General features: G+C 40.6%; 1 protein-coding gene across 1 annotated transcript; it reads left to right on the top strand.

Annotated features, from left to right (window-relative positions):
• The first annotated feature begins 3032 nt into the window (after nt 1-3032).
• On the top strand, nt 3033-10673 carry LOC106554711 (sperm acrosome membrane-associated protein 3-like). The gene is made up of 4 exons (XM_014073438.2): nt 3033-3171; nt 3521-3679; nt 5405-5483; nt 10607-10673. The coding sequence occupies exons 1-4, from the start codon at nt 3033-3035 to the stop codon at nt 10671-10673; spliced, it is 444 nt and encodes a 147-aa protein (XP_013928913.2).
• Nucleotides 10674-19691: the final 9018 nt, after the last annotated feature.

Below are 19691 nucleotides of genomic sequence, written 5' to 3'. Positions count from 1 at the left end.
GATATGTAAATGAATAAATATTACAATGTGCAGGAATAAATAAATTGACAATTAAAATCAAGAAGGCTTTGAATACTTTTTCACATGGGATTGGTTTTAGCAATTGCCAATTAACGGAAACAGAAATTAGAAATCCAAAAGTATGAAAGAAAACACCTATTATGTAAGGTCCCTAAAATGTATAAGGAAATATTACTAGATCATTATTAATGCGTAGATAACTGTGGGACATTACACACCCACCAGTGGTGGTTTCAAAATTTTTTGGAGCCTCTTCTGTAGGGGTGGCCTGCTTTCCGGGTCCACTGGTGGAACCTCTTCTAACTGGTTCGGGAGATTTGACGAACCGGTTCTACCGAATAGGTGTGAACTGGTAGGAACCCACCTCTGATCAACAGTTAGTCTAATGCTCTGAGCATCACTAGTAAGGAAAGGCCAGAGGATGCAAGTTGTAGTAAGAGCCCAGGGCAGAAGTAAAGGAATGTTCAAGTCAACCCAGAGCAATGTCACAGAAGTCTAGTTGGGTTCTAGAAGTACCTGTAACTTAGAACCCACCACCTTCAATTCCAGAGAGAATCAGACTGTTTTTCTAACTTATTCCATGATTGTTCAGTAAGTGGCTCTCACTAAGGGCAGTACAAGTCCCAGGTTGGGTGTGAGTTCTTTAGACCGACCTTTATCTGCTGCTCTGGGATGGACATGTGGTTTTCTGAGACAAACAGAAGGGCAGAGGTGCATGAAGCTAGATTCCTAAATTGTAGTTTTTCTGCAAGAGAAACTGGGCCTAGGCCTTGTGTTTAATGTGCTGGAATGATAAGGATCTGTCTCCAACTCTCTAAAGAAAATTGATTCTAGTATATTGTCCTCTGAACGTCTGAAAAGTGAGGAACATTTGGGGGAGGATGTCTATGGAGATTCTCAGTCACCCCAAAGCTCATCGTTGTCCCAAAGGTGCTTTTTCAAAAGGCAACTGGATTTTGTCTTTCCTTGAAGACATTTTGCTTCTCATCCAAGAATCTTCTTCAGTTCTAATTTGGGGGAGGAGTTTGCTTTCCTTTTTGGGTGAGAAATTGGAGGCAAGCTACATCTGACAGCACTTTGGATGATAGGGGCTGGGGCAGAATTGAAAAAGTGGGAGATTTTAGGCAGTTGTATTTTTTTATTTGACTTTCAATGAATCGGTGTCATGGATGCTTTTGGGAGGGGAGCAAGACCAAAAAAAAAAAACCTCTGATAGAAATCTCTCCTCATTTTGTGGTATTTAGCTTGAGGCTACTTATAATCTTACACCAGCAGTGGTACAATTAGAGCTGTGCCATGGGCTGCCCTGGAGTTTTGCAGCCTAGGATCCCCCCCCCCCCCCCAATAACCAGTCAGAGAGGGAAGGGAATGAAAATAGCAACTACAATGGGATGTTAGTGCTCACGGAGACAGTGTATTGTAATCACCCCCCCCCCCAGTTTTAAAACAATTTTTACAGTTAGATATTACAGACGCATACATATTTGTAATTGCTTATGTTATTGTGTGTTTGTTAAAGGCTACAACAGAAAAGTAATATTTGGCGTAAAAAACAATTTTTACAGTTAGATATTACAGACGCATACATATTTGTAATTGCTTATGTTATTGTGCGTTTGTTAAAGGCTACAACAGAAAAGTAATATTTGGTGTAAGGCTGTAAGCGCATCAGGCAGCAGAAAGAAATGCCTGTTATTTCAGGAGTAAGGAAATAAAAATGATATAATGACTGAAGTTGGTTAAAATAAGAAACTGCATTTGAACTAACTCTCCTTCCTTCTTTTTTCTCCTTCCTTCCTTCCTTCCTTCCTTCCTTCCTTCCTTCCTTCCTTCCTTCCTTTCCTTCCCTCCCTCCCTCTGTTCCTTCCTTCCTTCCTTCCTTCCTTCCTTCCTTCCTTTCTTCCTTCTCTTTTTGCTGTAAGGCAATGTTTTACAACCCTAGCAACTTTAAGATTTATGGCCTTCAGCTCCCAGAATACTCCTGCATACTTGTTGAGGAATCCTGGGAGCTGAGGTTTACACATTTTAAGTTGCTAAGGTTGGGAAACATTGCTCTAAGGTAACAGGAACATAGAAGTCATTACATGGAGGGGACAAGATAAGTGTTAGTTATGCTGATTGCAACTGAAGTAGTATGTGTAGCCAACTAAAGAGAACCTCTATAAGGCAATTAAGACCAGTAGGGTAATGACCCATCTGCACCACTACAGAGCGCTGGAGCTAGGGTTATTTTGGACATAAGATTAATATTGGGTAGGATATCTGTGACCTGTAGATGTAGTTGAACAGTCCCCATTGCGATAGCAAGGCTTAAGGAAAAAATGCTAAGAATTGCAGTTCAGCAAAATATTGGGGTGAGACAGTGTCCTCAAAGTTACTTCTCTGGCATGGGGAGGGGGGATAGATTTCCATCTGTGAACTAAAGAAATTAAATTCATTGATATTTTGGTTTTCCAGAAATCTTTACCATGTTTGATGTCTTTCATATACCATGGCTGAGCAAGTATGGGTAGAATGACAATGTTCTTTGAATTCTCACCAAAATTAAGCCTGCAAGATGTTAGGAGAATGTGATCCTATATAGAATGAGCAATTGCATGGAAAACTGCCCATTTTCAACAGCTAACTTCCCTTTCCAAAGAAAAATAAATTAAAAGATGAAATTGAAGCATGAACAGTTTTTTGTTTTTTTTTGCTAACTATAACATTTCAAATATTCAGTGCCAGATGATTTCCTTTAAAGGGAAGCATCAAAATAAAACATGTACTGTGTTAAGTTGGCTCCACAGGTGACAGGTCCCAGCAGTTAGAGACAAAGCAAGGGAAAGATAAATGAATGGATGGATGGATGGATGGATGGATGGATGGAATGGAATGAATTGAATCTCTAACTGCCTGTGAAAGTCCATTATGCATTTTTCTTTCCCCATAGGACACCCTGGAATCTCCTGCCTTCACCTTACCAGCCCTTCACTTGGGATAGTGTTTCTTCTACTCAATGTTTTTTAGGGATGAAGTATCTTCTGCTTCTGCCTCTCCTCATATGCCTTACATTTAGTGTTGGGGGAAAGACCTTTGGACGCTGTGAATTAGCCCAATTGTTGAAGAAAGCTGGCTTGGAGGGATATCGTGGATACAGTCTGGCTGATTGTGAGTGCTTCGTCCTTTCTTTGCCATTTCCCCACCTCTAGGTGAGAGCTATCCTGTGTCCAGAGCTGAACCCATCATTTAGAAATGTAATTCTGTTGGCTAGACTAATACATTTCTACAGTAACACGTGAGCCCGAAAAAGTCACGATCCAAACTATTACGAGTTAATCTTCCAAAGAAAAGGACAAAAACCAGACGCTTATTTCACCCTTCAACTATTGGGATCCAGCTCCCATCAGATCCAGTCAATGCGGCCAAAAGTGCCAACCTCAACTTTTGCCTAGGTCTAATGTTGTGTTAATTGGGAAAGAGAGTTCCAAATGACCCGTTTTTCTACTCCATGCTACAGGGGTCTGCTTAGCCTTCTATGAGAGCCACTTTGACTCGGCGCTTGTGGACCATGAAGCTGATGGCAGCACCAGCAATGGCATCTTCCAGATCAACAGTCACCTTTGGTGCGAAGATTACAAACACGGGAAACCAAACCTCTGCCAAATGCATTGCAGCGGTGAGCTCTCAAGTGGGTTGGCTTCAGTTCTATACAGGGACATTTAACTGGGCTGCCTGGCAGCCACATAAGAAAAGGTCACTACCGCCTAGCTCAGCCCTTACTGTTAGTATTAAGTATAAAATTACCACTCAGTGAGTAATTCTGCCCTTATTTATTGCTATGAAGCCACTGATCTGGACATACCGGTCAGTGGGAAGATTGAATTGTTCAAGTATATGACATGAAAAGACCGTATGTGTGTGTGTGTGTGTGTGTGTGTGTGTGTGTGTGTGTGTGATGCCCAAATATGGGAGGAGGCATACTGTTTCCTTTCTCTGTCTATCGGCTCATCGGCTCATCACAAGAGACCATCCAGACAGAAAGCCAATATTTTTACTGTTGCCTTTTTGATATATATATATGCATGCACGCATGCATGCGTGCGTGTGTGTGTGTGTGTGTGTGTGTTGTATTTGTGCATACCAGGGGTTGTGACTTTAAATATTATATATATATATATATATATATATATATATATATATATATATATATATATATATATATATATATATATATATATATATATATATAAATCTAATATACATATACATATACATATACATATACATATACATATACATATACATATACATATACATATACATATACATATACATATACACATACACATACACACACACACACACACACACACACACACACACACACACACACACATTAGAGTTACAACCCCCGGTATGCCCAAATATGGGAGGAAGTTCACTACTTCCATTCTCTGTCATTCGGCTCGTCACAAGAGACCATCCAGACAGAAAACCAATATTTTTTACTGTTGCCTTTTTGTTACATTTGTTATATTTGTGCTGATAAATAAATAAAGGGAGACTAGTATAGATCTATTTCAAGCTATTTAGCGCTCATCATTCCCAGTAAGGGTATGGCTAGCTGATGAGAGCTAAATAGCTTGAAATAGATCTATACTAGTCTCCCTTTATTTATTTATCAGCACAAATGCAACACACAAACACACACGTATGTATGTATGTATGTATGTATGTATGTATGTATGTATGTATGTATGTATGTATTTGCATGCTGGTACTCTCTGCTGGATAGTCTAGGATAGGGGTGTCAAATTCAAGACTTGAGGACCAGATCCGGCCCACGGGGTGCTTAGATCTGGCCTGCAGAGCTGCCCTGGAAACAGCGAAGGATCGGTCCTTGGTGCCTGCCAGCAAAAATGGAGCTCGGGGAGAGCTGAAGAAGGCGGTTGTGGATGAAAATGGGGCCTGAGGGGGCGCACGCATGGCCCACCCAAGTGCTGTTATTGCTGGCAGAAGACTGCACACGGCCCACTTGAGCTCCATTTTTGCTCGCAGAGGGTTGCAGGAGGCCATCATAGGCGAAAGAGCTCGGGTTCCCGTTTGCACTGGCAGAGCGCTCAGGCATCTCCGATATAAGTAACCTCAAACTGGCCATGTCCACCTTGGCCGTGCCCCCCACCCAGGTCAAGCACAACCCTGATGCAGCAGTCGACTTTGACGCCCCTGGTCTAGGAACTGCTGTAAGGGTGAGATGTGCTGAACTTTAGATTAGGCTAGAAGGTCTCTCTAAAATAGTGTCCTAAGCAGGTGGTTGAGGAAGGCCGTCAGGAATTCTATAGCTCTGAAGGAACAGGAGTCTAGAGTCCAGCACCTGATACCATCTTCTCTGTTATTGCAGATCTGCTGACAAGTAATATCAAGGATGATATCGTCTGTGCCATGCGGATTGCACAAGGACCCAGAGGCCTGGGATCTTGGTAAAATCATTTGGGGCAGGGGCAATGATCCCTTTTAAGACAGGCAAGCAGATGCACAAAGCATGATAAATTCTTAGCAGCAATTGGGCTGGTCTGAGAATTATTGGGCCAGGAGGCAGTGATTTTTTTTGGGGGGGGGGTGTAGGTGCTAGTAAGTGCACAATATACTTTATGTGTAAAGCTCTCTAAATTATTACTTTTTTAAAATGAGAATTTAAAATTTTTATTCACGGGAGTACATAATTGTGCACAAATTACATTTGCGAATCAAAACAATTTTAAAAAGTAACTTAAATAGGAATGCTTGAATTTCATTTTGTTTTTAATGAAATCTATCAGTGATAATTTTTAATAGCAGCAATTGTTGATTTATTTTTATTTTTTGGTGTGTGTGTTCTTGTCACTTTTCCAGAAAAAAAAGTTGTTATATCTATTAAGATGGATACATATGGATAGATATATCCATCTTAATAGCAGAGGTGGGTTCCTACCAGTTCACACCTATTCGGTAGAACCGGTTCGTCAAATCTACCGAACCGGTTAGAAGAGGTTCCACCAGTGGACCCGGAAAGCAGGCCACACCCACAGAGTAGGTTCCAAATTTTTTTGAAACCCACCACTGCTTAATAGATATAAAGAATCAAGGTCAACTTTGAATCTAAGTTTTATATAGGATAGGTCACATTTTAAGCAATGCTTTCAGGATGCCATTTTTCATCTTTTCCAGTACAACAAATGTAAACTTGTGCTTTGGAAAAAAAAATGGATTTTTCTATATCCTTCTACTGAGACACATTTTTCCATCCATCTTCATTGCCTAGAACTGTTCAATGAGTTAGGCAATGTTGTTCAGTGAGATGTGGAATTTCCTTCTTGTGACACCTCTGTATTTTCCCTATGTGACTCATGCCCCATGTGTAGTGAGCATTATCATCTTTTTTTTAAAAAAAATTACAAACATGTAAAATACACAGACAGAAAAATTAGACATACATCACATTTATACAATACAATATGAACAGGAGCTTCCTGTTCTTTCTAATAGCAATTGCCAATCGATATCGCTCACCTTATATTATTTCCCCTTCTATTATATTTCATTTGCATTTCACCACTCTTAACCCTCTTTCTTATCTTACTCCTCTGTCTGCTATATTGGCTGATTACCTCTAGTAAATTTAAACCACTTGGAGACATATATATGTGTTAATTCTCCTTAACTACTATTTTTGGGCTTTGTTGTCTTCCTTCATTGATCCTTGTCTCTTTCCTCCATCCACCTATACCATTTATCCCATATCTGGCAGTATTCTGTTTCTTCTTTTCCCTGGATTTCTTTTGTTAATTTGTCCATTTCAGCACAGTCCATAACCTTTCTTATTATTTCATCTTCGCTTGAAATTAATTTGTTTTTCCATTTCTGGGCAAAGGCAATCCTTGCCGCTGTAATTATATGTGATATTAAATACTGAATTTCTTTTTTATATTTCACAGTCATTATTCCTAATAAAAAAACTTCAGGTTTCCATTCTATTTTAATACCTGTTATTACCTCTAGCCACTTTTTGATCCTTTTCTAAAAAAATTTAGCCTCCTCACAGGTCCACCATAAGTGGTAGTATGTTTCATGTATTGATTCACATTTCCAGCACTTTGGGGAGGTATTTGTTGAGATTTTAGCTAACCTTGTTGGTGCCAGGTGGCATCTGTAAAACATTTTGTACTGATTTTACTTGTATGCAATTGATAGTGTCATTTTTAAGTTTGTTCCCAATTTTTTTTCCCATTTATCCAATTCAATATTATAGCCAAAGTTCTGTGCCCATTTTATCATTTGTTCTTTCATGATTTCCTCTTCCATGCGGTAACTTGAAGAAGAGGACACCTTTAAAAAAAAAAAGATCTACAAATATCAGAATGAAAAATCTCTTCTTAATTGAGTACATCTCAGAATAATAGATTTTGAATTTCATACTAATGAAAACAATATAATTGCTGAAAATCACTAGATTTTTTTGAGTGTCTTTTAAAGTTATCTCTAATCTACATAAATTAATGCTCCATGTATTTGATTAGCACTTATTAATTCTCAGTCCTGGTAACAGCACGTAATACTTCTCCTAGAAAATATCTAAAATCTATAAATTGCTTACCTGTACTGTTATCATCTGCTGTCAGAGCTTGGGAGAGGGAAGGAAGAGGAAGAGAGGGAGGGAGCAATAAAACTGTAAAAAAAATATCCTGACTCTTGTGTGCCATCTAGTGGTTTAATGGATTTTTAGATATGGTGGTGGTTGTTAGTTCCGAAGAAGTCGTATCCTACCCATTGTGACCCCATGGACCATGTTCCTCCAGGCCTTCCTGTCCTCTACCATCCTCTGGAGTCCATTCAAGATCACGCCGACTGCTTCGGTGACTCCATCCAGCCACCTCCTTCTCTATTGTCCCTTTCTTCTTTTGCCCTTAATCTTTCCCAGCATTAGGCTCTTCTCCAGTGAGTCCTTCCTTCTCATTAAGTGGTAGCCCCATATTATTGTTTTAAGAACTCCAATACAGTAATTGATGAAGAGAATGTTCTACCCTTTCTCTGCAATATTTGAACACTATAACTTGATGCCATCTAGTGGCTACTCTGAAAGTGGGGAGTCACCGAATTTGCATTTCAGCAACTGAATTTGGCAATATTTTGGCTGTTGTTAGTATCATACATAGGCCAGTGGTTCCCTAATATTTTCTTCACCACAGACCCCTTTAAATACCTTTTGTGGCCACGGACACCCCCCCCCCAAGACTTAACTCTGGGGTGGCTGGGGAATTCTGGGAGTTGAAGACCACAAGTCTTAAAGTTCCCAAGTTTGGGCACCCCTGCCTTAACTCAAGATTTAAATCATAACATTTCGTTAAGCGTTTGTGGACCCCCTGAAATGACATCACAGCCCAGGTTAAGAGCCACTGCCATAGACTATTGAACCATCTTATTTTATTCCTCCAAAGAGATTGGGATAGTAAGCATGTTTCTTCTTGTTGTATCCTTCCAACTACCATATCTATCTTGTGAGAAAGATGAAATGCAGCTTTGATTACTGAACACATAGCACAACTACTGTGAGTAGGAATTCAAAGCCAGGACTAACCCTGTGTTGGAACTACTTGCACAATTGCAACCTCAACCTTGTGAAGCAGAATAGCCACTGCTAACTAGCCCTATCAGTGTGCATGGGAAGATGTCTGCCAAGGAGTTTCTTTTTCCTAACAAATCTCTCTTTTCTTATATGGAGTCTCCCAGGCAATTAGGATGGGACTAGGATTAGGACTTCTCCAATGTGTAGGGCAGGGCAAATGGGACAGGAGTGATGGCAGAGACTAACCTTTCCCTCTTAATTGTGAATGGAATAGAAAATAGAAAATAGAATAACAGAGTTGGAAGGGACCTTGGATGTCTTATAGTCCATCCCCCTGCTTAGGCAGGAAACCCTACACCACTTCGGACAAATGGTTATCCAAAATCTTCTTGAAAACTTCCAGTATTGGAGCATCCACAACTTCTGAAGACAAGTTGTTCCACTGATTAATTGTTCTGTCAGGAAATTTCTCCTTAGTTCTAGGTTGCTTCTCCCCTTGATTAGATTGATTATTGAATACGGTTTGTTGACAATCTAGATAACACCTGTTCTAGTTCCACACAGGCTTCTTCCAATCCCAAAGTTCCTCAACCAAGGAAAACTCATATCTAGCATTCCAGTACTGCATTTGTCAAGCTAAACTACATTGGTAGGCATATATTGGATCACAGTCCAATGATTATATTCTGGTATATCTTTCCCCATTTGTGGTAATACTCCATGCAATTTGGATTTCTTACCTCAAACACCAATGTTTGCTGGGAATATATGATGGAAATGTCAAGCTAGAAATGCTGAGATTGTCTGCATCAGAAATAAAACCTTTTAAGATTAATTAAATGAAAGGACACAAGTAGTTACCAGAACTAACCTCAAAGAAATTGGTATTTTTGCACCCCCACAATCAATATACAGGTAGTCCTTGTTTAGCAACTGCCCCGTTTAATGGCTGTTCAGTTATGAATGTTGAAAAAGTAATTTTGTGACAAATCTTCACATTTAGGACCTTTTGGGGGTCTGTAAAGCAAAGGTAAACTGAAGTGATTTGATTTGATTTGATTGTATTTCTATGCCGCCCTATTCCCAGAGGGACTCAGGGCGGCTCACAAACCAAGTAAGGGGGGGGGGGATACAAACAGGAAGAAAGACAACAGACAAACAACAACAACAATTTAAAAACAGTCACCAGCCACACAATTCAAGCGGGGACGGGAACTCATCAGCCCCAGGCCTGTCGGAACAGCCAGGTTTTAAGGGCTTTGCGGAAAGCCTGAAGGGTGGTGAGGGTCCGAATCTCCACGGGGAGCTCGTTCCAGAGGGCCGGAGCAGCCACAGAGAAGGCCCTCCTCCGGGTGGTAGCCAATCGGCATTGGCCGGTAGATGGAATTCGGAGGAGGCCTAGTCTGTGGGATCTAATCGGCCTGTTGGAGGTAATTGGCAGCAGGCGGTCTCTCAAGTAAGATTATAAACACAGTTGTGGTTGCACTTAATGACTGATTCATTAATGACTGAGTTGCTGGGTCAAATTGTGGTCATTACATGAGGACTACCTATAATGGCTATATTAGTCTTCTTTCCTGTCTGCTTAAAATTGCTTGTTTCTTACAGTGGGAATCCAGTGATCTTTAAAAAAGATTCTGGTGAACTGAAGACTCATTTGTTCTTTCTAATGTTGCTGCTTAGACTGAGGGGGGTTGCGTAAAGTCAGACACGAGTGCTATATGCAAGGCATGGATGACTGCATGTCATAAGCATGAATGCATGCGCAGTTCCTTTTGCCTGGCCCAGCAATTATTGTGAAGCTGCAGATAGAAAGACCTGTCCACCTTGCATTTCTTGGGTTGAACAGCTACGTGTTCTTCAAGAAGCCATTCACTGAGCTTTGCAACTGCATTGCTCTTGATTTGAGAATATGCAAGAAGGGTAAACTGTAGTCTTGCCATTTGTGTTATTTGCTTAGGTTGAATTTGCTAATAAGAGTCTCCTCTCCTTTGCTCTCAGGATGGGTTGGAGAGAAAATTGTGAAGGTCTAGAGTTGTCTGCCTGGTTGAAAGGATGCAATGTATGAGAAGGAGAGACTAAGAGAAAAAAAGAAGGTACTGAAGGCCATGAAAATGATTTAAGAGCCCTGGGACTGTTGCCTTCCTGAAGCTAAGCAACCCTACCAGATTTAAACAAAAACAAAAAAGCTCTTGGATCGTCCCTTACCAGAAGAGCAACTGTAGCTTGGACTTTTTGAGAAAAAAGATCTTGTGGTATAAAAAGCTTCTTCAAGCAATAGGATTGAAATGACATATATTAAAAACTCATGTGTAAGTTTGGACTGGGGAGTTGTGATGTTCCAGTTTTCAATTCATGAAAGATAAAAATTGCCAGATAAAACTTCTTTAAAAAACATGTTAATGACTTAAAACTGCTTTTAAAAACATGTCAATATGATTCTCCCAAGACATTATAAATTTCTAGCAATTTAATAGGCAAGAGATAAAAGGAACGGAGACAGTTGTTCTGATGTATTTAATAGTTCTATAAGTTCATCTAGTGTTCAGCTTGAGGTGGTCTTTTGAGTAATTTATAATTAATCTAATGCAGAAATTTGCTTTCAAGGCTACAACCTTGAAAGCATTTTTAAAGTTTACTATTTTTGAACAATTAAGTATTGTGATTCTAATGACCACCTGAAATCACCTCCAATTAATTTGCCTAATTCCTAGATTAAGGCAGTGACAAGTAACAAATCTGAAGCTTACCATATGCATCCACTTAATTTGGTGATATTAACTTAAGTTTGGGATTGTTGGCAAGAGTGAAGTGACAAATCCCATTGCTCAGAATTGGATACCTTGTACATATTATATTACATCTTCAAAAAATTTGGTGGCTAGAAATTAAGAGGGTTATCCAAAGATAAACCACCAATTTTGTCTTGAAAATATTTCCCATTCATGTGCACATCTGGTTCTCTTGTAAATTTTTAAACTCAAAAAAGCAAAAGACTTTGTTAAACTAGTCTTCCTTAAAATATGTAGGCTATCATAGTAGGAATTCTCAACACTGATGGGGAAGGGTATAATGCATACTATGAAATGTTGCTTGTTAAACTTTTTAAAAGTCAAAAGGTTTGTTTAGTGGGCTAGCCATTAGAAATAGGTAGTTATGAACATTTTCCCAGTGGCAAAAATTATGGAATAAGCTTTAGTTAAGTTAGAATGTGGCAAGCCCCTAACTGCAACAAGTTAAAATACTGAAAATAAAGAGACCCTTCATATTTACCCCCTTGGTATCTATGAGCATTTAACCAATCAAACACAGGTGATAGTTTATTGCAATTTTATTTATAGCTTGCAACATTATACAGGATACAGTTTTAACATTTTTCATTCAATACAATACATTTAACATATTATAGATCAGAAATTTTATAAAACCAATTTGGTTTTTAAAAAAAGGTATTTTAATAAAAGCATATGCTATTATAAGTATGCAGAAAAAATATTTCCTCTCCATGCATTTGGAAAATCCTGATTTGGGAGCTACCCAAACAATGTAGCACTTACAGAGTTGCTTCACATGGAAGTGCTAAAGTTTGAGCTGCACCCAGCCAGAAGGTTGTTTTAAGACAAGTTAGTCCAGGATAGCTGCGTGAGCCACCTAGAAACCACTTCATCACGGAGCACTTAAGAGCGCATATGACACAGAAGGACTCCTGGTGAAGTTGTCTCCAGGAACTGTGAAGATCTCCAAGATGGGACACCAGAAAAGACACAATCCAGTTTGGAGGGAACCTGAGCCGGAGCTTCACCCAAACAATGAAGCACTTTCCAGATTAGAAAAAAAGAAAGTGCCCATATCTGGGCAAGGCTCAGTCAGCAAGATGGATCATGGGAGACTTCTCTTGGCTTGTTGGAGAGTTCTGCAGGCAGAAGAAAAGACTTTATTTTAGAGAACATAAAAATTAAATGCATTTCTTATCCATTGCAGTTTAAAGAAGCTTAAAAGATGCCTGGGTTTGTAGTTCTGCCAGGCCCAAATCCCACACAAACAATATAGCACTTAATTGAATTTATTACTACAAGAAAGTGCCACTGTCTGCGTGGGCTTCAGGAGGCCACGTTGGGTTTAACATTTTCACCCATTGATTCAGCTCCTGGGAAAAAACCTTAAAGCTCGTCAAAACTTACGAAATAAAAACGATTTAAAACGATCCCGGCCGCGGCGTTTCCCCGCAGGCCGCCTATTTGGGAGAGTCCTGCGAATAGGGCGGTCCGTGGTTGACCTCAGCCCGCAACTCAAAAATTTGTTGAGACCCCCAATGGCGCGATGCAATTCTACCATCGGTTCAGAAAGGTCGCCTACACGGGGACGGTTGAAAGATTTTTAACACACGTGCGAATCCGCCGCTGCTAAATACGGACGAAGCAAAAGTACGCGCGACTTGGCCGTCTTAAAAAAAAAAGTTGCGTAAGGCCGCCATTCCCGTTTTCTCCCACTAGGGGCGATAAACCCGAAACGAACCCGTACTACTACTTAAGTTGGCTGGGTGGCCAATGGACGGGCGGATGGCTCTGGATCAAGGTACCTGGATTAGACGAGGGCATAAAGTTTTAAAAGTTTTAAAAACATCCAACGGGAAGGCCCTTTTCTGGGATATGACGCGCTACAGTCACCCCACACAACACTCCCCCCACCACCCGGCAAGCAATGGAGACAACGTGACCAAGACGACGCCAATACAAGGAAGCACTTTCTTCTTTAAGATTACAAGGCAGTGCAACTATATTGGTGGCGTCGAGGCAGCGGAAAAAGGTGTTCAAATGCGCAGGACCGCACTCCTCCTTTTTAAATGCCTCTTTTCCCGTTTCAGATCTGCAGGTTGAGTAAGCTGGATGTCCGGGGGCCCAAAAATCTTTCCACCCATGTAGCACCGATCCAAGAAACTTCCTCGCCCCACAAAGCTGATCCTTTGACCACTCCAGCCACGTGGTCCTCAACCCAACTTAAAAAGGGGTCGGCTTTCAGTTTTGCCACTTCCCTAGATCTTCCACCCACCCGCTTCCCAAATTGCCCGGCTCTGTATCACCTTTCGCATCCTTCCTGCCGTCGAAGGAACTTTGCAGGAACTGGGGGCGTTTGCAGTCTGAGGTCTTGTCAATATTCAAGCAGCAGCGGCATTAAAGCGGTCTTGAGGGGGGGAAAAGTTGGTCGGGGTAAAAAAAAGAGAGAAGAAATGTCATATCTGCTGGCCCGACTCTCTCCTCCCGTTCACCCAAACCAAGGGTACCAATTTCCGCTTCCAGCTTGCCTTCACTCCACCCGGCCCCCATAAATAGTTTTGGAAGGTCAAAAGATAGGTAAGCCTGGAAAGATCTCACGTGCTCGGGAGATCGGAGATCACGAGCCCAGCAGCAGATCTGTTGGGACCGTCCCTGCAACCTCCCGTCCCACCGCCAAAAGCTCCTTTTTTAAAGAATTCCAGGAATTTAAATTTCCCGCGTGCTTCCCCTTTCCAATTGGAAAAAGTCTTCCAAAGCAGCGAGCGCCCCCCATAGCCCGAGTCTCCTCTCATGCTTACCAGGCGTGACAAAACCGGCAGGGAAGTCTCTCTTCTGGGGATCCTGTGCTGTCCACCCAGTTGCGCTACGCTTTATAAAGCTTGGGACTTCTGGGGTGCCATTGGCTCGTGACTTCCCACCATTGGCTTTCCTCCTCCAATCAAGTTCAAGAGCTGGGATCCCTTCTCCACCCACATTTCCCCCTCCCCTGACCAAACCCTTGTCTGATCAAGGAGTGGATTAAGGGGAAGGAGGTAAAGCAATCAAAGAGTTGATGGAGGGCAGATAGCTCAATCCATGGCTGGAGACAATGGGCCAAGCCACCCCCCACACCCCATCCAGGAAGGTGGATGATACAGGAAGCCTTAGGCATGAATATTCCCGCCCATTCCATTCCAATGGGCCATTCTTTCTTTAGCTGGATGGTTGAGGAATGCTTTTGTTTTACAAATATTCAGGTGATCAAGCCAAATCTCGTGATTTTGTAGCATTTGAAAAGGCCGGGCAAAAGAATTGGGGGCAAAGTTGAGAGGGAAATTCAACCTTTGGGTTTTATCCATGACCTTTAAGACTTGCTAACCTTCTGTGGCCAAAAAGAGTTGCCATTTCCCAGCTACAATTGATGCTTATTTTTGCAATATAGGTATATTCTTCCCAGATTGGTTGAACAGGCCAAAGGATATGGAAATTTAGCTCAAATAACAACACTGTATGTATGGACACCCATGCTTATTTCATTTATCTTTAATATACTCTACAGCATTCTTCTGATGTAGGCTTTTAGCCATAGAAACTGAAGCTCAGATAATTTATATCAGTTCTCCAGATGCCACAGCAAAGTTGAAGTAGGTACTTTTCTAGAGCTCAGTTGTACAGAATCCATGTGAACTTCCCTTGTTCCTAGGTATATACATTGGCTATGGCAGTATTAATCAAGGGATATTAAATAAATTAAAATTTCTTCCAGTTGTGATCACTAATTACAGAAATTACAAAACTCTTCTCTAGCCAGGGCCTTCATTATTATTATTATTTTTTGCTATCCAAAGAGCATCCTTGCTATTTCTTTGTTCAGCTGCAAAAAATCAAAAAGAAAAAAAACACCCAGATTTTCTCACCCCTAATTATTTCTTATTTCTTTCTACTTTAGTTCCACTGTTTGCTTTCAGATGCAGCCTGTTGACAGCATACCCTCAAACTTTGGCTTCGCTCAAAATAATTTTTTTGAGAGTCTGCCATTTTTTTAAAAAAAATAATAATTGATGATATAATCTTATACCCCCGCCCCTTTTGAATGAAATGGGACTGATCAATAGTGCTGGAGTGTTGAACACCCCCTCCCCCAAAGACTGCTGGTTTCTTGCCACTGCTTAAACTTTGCTCCAGAGCTGTGTTTCTCAAACTTGGTGACTTTAAGTCCTGTGGACTTCAACTCCCAGAATCCCCCAGCCAGCACAGCTGTGCTGGCTGGGGGATTCTGGGAGTTGAAGTCCACAGGAATTAAAGTCGCCAAGATTGAGAAACACTGCTCCAGAGAGTAGTAGCATCACTGAGTAGCATCACTGAGAGTTCTCAAGAGTGGTAAGCTTTTAAAATCTATAGCACTTTTCTTCATTCTAGTGTGCTCCATATGTGTGGAATTTCAACTCTCAAGTGTTTCCTTAGTCAAACTCAACATATTTGACCAACTCAAAATTGGAAAATCCTATTTTATGCCTTCAGTTGTTTTCTCCAGTTTCTATGGGGCACAGAAGGTATCATTTCTCTTTATTCTATGAGGTCTATCACATTGCATGGGATGAGGGATTTATGTGTTTATTTATTTATTTAATTTATATCCCACATTTATTATTTTTATAAAATTGCTCAAGGCAGTGAAATACCCAATATACATTTTTCCTTCTATTTCCACCCCCCCCCCAAAAAAAAACAGCCCTTCCTTGTTCTATGGCAAGTGAACCTGTGACTCAAAAGTGTTGGAGCTAAAAGTTCCAGAACGGAGTCTTGTAGTTACAGTACATCCATGAGCATCAGTCTGCTGCAATGCTTTTCAATTTTGGCAACTTTAAAATGTGTGGACTTCAACTCCCAGAATGCCCCAGCCAGGTTATGTTTGCTAAGATTAACAAAGCCCTGGTCTGCTGTATGAAACTCAGGGTGACCATGAAACTCTGTTGCTCTCTGGAACAGTGTACAATTAAGAAACTCTGCCTTGATGGGTTCGATTTCCATGTTCCTTAATTCTCTCTCTCTCTCTGCCGCCCTCCCCCAAGGAAATCCATCAATACAACTGAATTAAGGAATCACTGCCTTTTCTTCCAATCACATAAAGCTGATTCTTGCCGCTTCAGTGGCATCTTGTTGATGTAGTATATTAAAAAAATGGGTGACAGGTGACATCAATTTTCTTCCTTGTTAGAATAGGCAGGTTTTGAGTAGTTAGAACAATTGCTCTGTGGCAGGATTTTATTCCTTCATATTAAAAAGAATAAAGCATGTCTTGGTTTCCCCCCCTATTTTTATGTTTAAGAATGACATCACACCAAAGACTTAAGTATGCACTTAAGTAAGGATAAATCCTGGAAGTTCAGAAACTCATCTACCCATAGCCCAAATAGACTAAAGCATAGGACTCTTTGATCTTAAGAAAATCCTAGTTTATTTTAATACAGTTAACAAAAGATTGTTTACAACACAAATCATGCCTACTTAAATATATATATCCACTGAATTCCAAAGACCTTCTCCTAGTTCAGGGTACGGAATTGTAATCTTAAAGTTTCTTCTTTCCCCCTTTATAGGGGAGTCATCTAGTGGGTTTTCTACTCCTGCTGGCTTTATTTGAGCCTATTCTTGAGCAACTGGAAGGGGGTGGGGATGTAAGGAAGGGGAAATGAAAGTGCAATGAAATCAGCATACATTATACTGTAAAAGCAAAATTTGTCAAAATTTTCTTGGTATTTTTATTCCAACTGATACCCTTCAATCCAAGATTCCAGTTATGATTTTCCTGCTACTGGTGTTTTATCCTCATAGCAACTTTTATTAGGTGCGTGGTCTAACATTGCCCAGTGCATTTCTCCTTGAGTGAGAATTTGAACTCAAGTCTCCTTCTTTTAGTCTAGCATCCTCCTCACTACACAAATGGGCCAATGGGAGGGGGGGGGAGATTGCTAAAACAATAGCTGGTCAATTTCTCAACCCCCTCCCACCAAGGAAAGGATTTCTTCCCTGCATAATTAACTCATGGGATGTTTTGCCACAAGAAGTGGTAATTGCTTTAAAAAGGGTATTAAACACATTATGAAGGATAAGTTTTATCAGTGATGATCAGTCATATGAAATTTCCAGGTTCAAAGCTAAGTATTTCACTTTGATTTGATTTGATTTTTTTTAAAACATGGAAGAACCACCATGCCTAATTTATTTTTGTTTTGAAAGATCTGATTAGAAACTTAGGAAAACATAAGATTACTAGGTGGACTTTTAACCTGGTTCAACATACTTCTGATGTCCAATATACTGGCAGATGAGAAGAGTTGCATCTGAATGTGTGCAGATTGCCTCCACCCTGCCCCTCCCAACAAACCACAATCCCCCTGCATCTTGAATGAAATAGTATGAATGCCAGATCAATAAAGGTGAGATTTGAACTGGGAGGTGGGGGAGGAGGGAGATCTGGGGAAGGCCAAGAGAAAAGCATTTCTGAAGAATGAATGCTTGGTTGAATGCTGCTGGGAAAAGGCAGATAGTTAGATCAAGATGGAATTTAATACATTGGTTCTAATGCAGGTAGAACCTTGCTTAAATCTTGAAATAATACATGAGTTAGTCATGATTTCACAAGGGTGGAAATTGGAATCAAATTTGACTAAGATCCCATTCAACCCAATCTCCCTTAATACTGTAACCTTTTGTTCCTTTTGAGTATACAAAGAATGTGGAATGTCTCACTCATCTTTATAACTGCCCTACAAGTAAATGCCTGGATCTGCTTCCTAGATCAACCATCTGTGGTTGCGGTCAGCTTGCCTGAGGGCATCTTTGGAAGCAATGAGATCTTACACACCGGATTTTCCTTTTCCCCAACTTAATATTGGAGCACCAAGTAAAATTGCACAAGAGCATCCTCCAGAAATTCTCTTTTGCAACCTCAGTGGAAGTGAGCACATCTCCTGTTGGTTTCACTGGTTAGTGTGCAGGAGTGTTTCCTAGTGCACTGTAATTTTCTTAGAGAGGGGGTCTTTATTTGATAAAACAACTTGGCTATACACATTCATCCCCCTCCCCCGTGTGTGTGCATGAGTGCACTTGCCTTTTTTCCCTTCATTTTTTATTCTGGAATTACAGACCTAACCTATTACTTGAAAATGGATATAGATACTCCTCGAAAGGAATACAGTTCTCCCAAGTGTGCCAAGAGTTCACGAGAAGATTTAAAGTTCTCAGAACAGAATTTTCAGGAAGAAAGTCTAGGATTGCACTCAACTCAATGTCCAGTGATAGTTTACCACATTGTGAAAGAAGTGAGGTAACCTTCATGGCAGAGGTGGGTTCCTACCAGTTCGCACCTATTCGGTAGAACCGGTTCGTCAAATCTACCGAACCGGTTAGAAGAGGTTCCACCAGTGGACCCAGAAAGCAGGCCACACCTACAGAAGAGGTTCCAAAAATTTTTGAAACCCACTACTGGTCCTTGGATATATGATTATTCTACACTATCATGCTCATATTTATAAAACTCAGTGCCTCTGTGAAAGGCAAGGATGACTACTGCGTTTGTGGTGCAATCAGAACATTGCGTGTGTGGAAGTTGTTTTAACGCAAACCAAAGATGCCTTTTAAAAAACAAGTTTACATCATATTCTTATGCATGCCAGTGCTGTGTGTGAGGTAATTTAAGGTGGTTCTGACAAGTGTCGTTGGCATCTTCATATCCGGTCACATGGGTGGCAAGCCACTCCAATCCGGTCACATGGGCGGCAAGCCACTCCCACAAAGGAGGCTACACCCACAGAGTAGGTTCGAACAATTTTTGAAACCCACCACTGCTTCATGGGTATCTAAAGAGGAAGGGAAGTTTATGACCCTTATATCCAGAATTGCAGGACAGCGCTGCTGGCTTTATTTAGATGTTTCAAACATTAGACATTTAGATAGATATTTCAAGGGGGCCACAGGTGAAACATGCAATAGGACCCATGTCATGCAGAAAGGTAAAGTGAATTATACTGCAAATATTGCCTTGTTGATATCAGAAACGCAGCTACTGTCTGGGTTACATTAATCGACCAATGAGCTACAGTCAAAATAAAATTACGTAAGTAATTGTGTATTGTAAAACCGCGTTACTGCTTTTTTAATAAATAAAAGCATGTATTCTATTTGCAAGCCACGTCTGTAAATGACAATCTTTTTCACCTGTGATGGGACCCAGTCAGAAGAAAAGCAGGCTTAGTAGGGGCCATGAGGGGAAAAAAAAAGCTTGAGAAAACTTTTAAGGCACAAAAATCTGAACTGACAAAGATGCATCA

The sequence above is a fragment of the Thamnophis sirtalis genome, unplaced genomic scaffold (genome assembly GCF_051295495.1).
Source record: "Thamnophis sirtalis isolate CommonGarterSnake01/CBP01778 unplaced genomic scaffold, rThaSir2_p1.2 scaffold_3, whole genome shotgun sequence".
NCBI classification, from domain to species: domain Eukaryota; kingdom Metazoa; phylum Chordata; class Lepidosauria; order Squamata; family Natricidae; genus Thamnophis; species Thamnophis sirtalis.
This window is presented reverse-complemented; position numbering and strand designations above follow the sequence as displayed.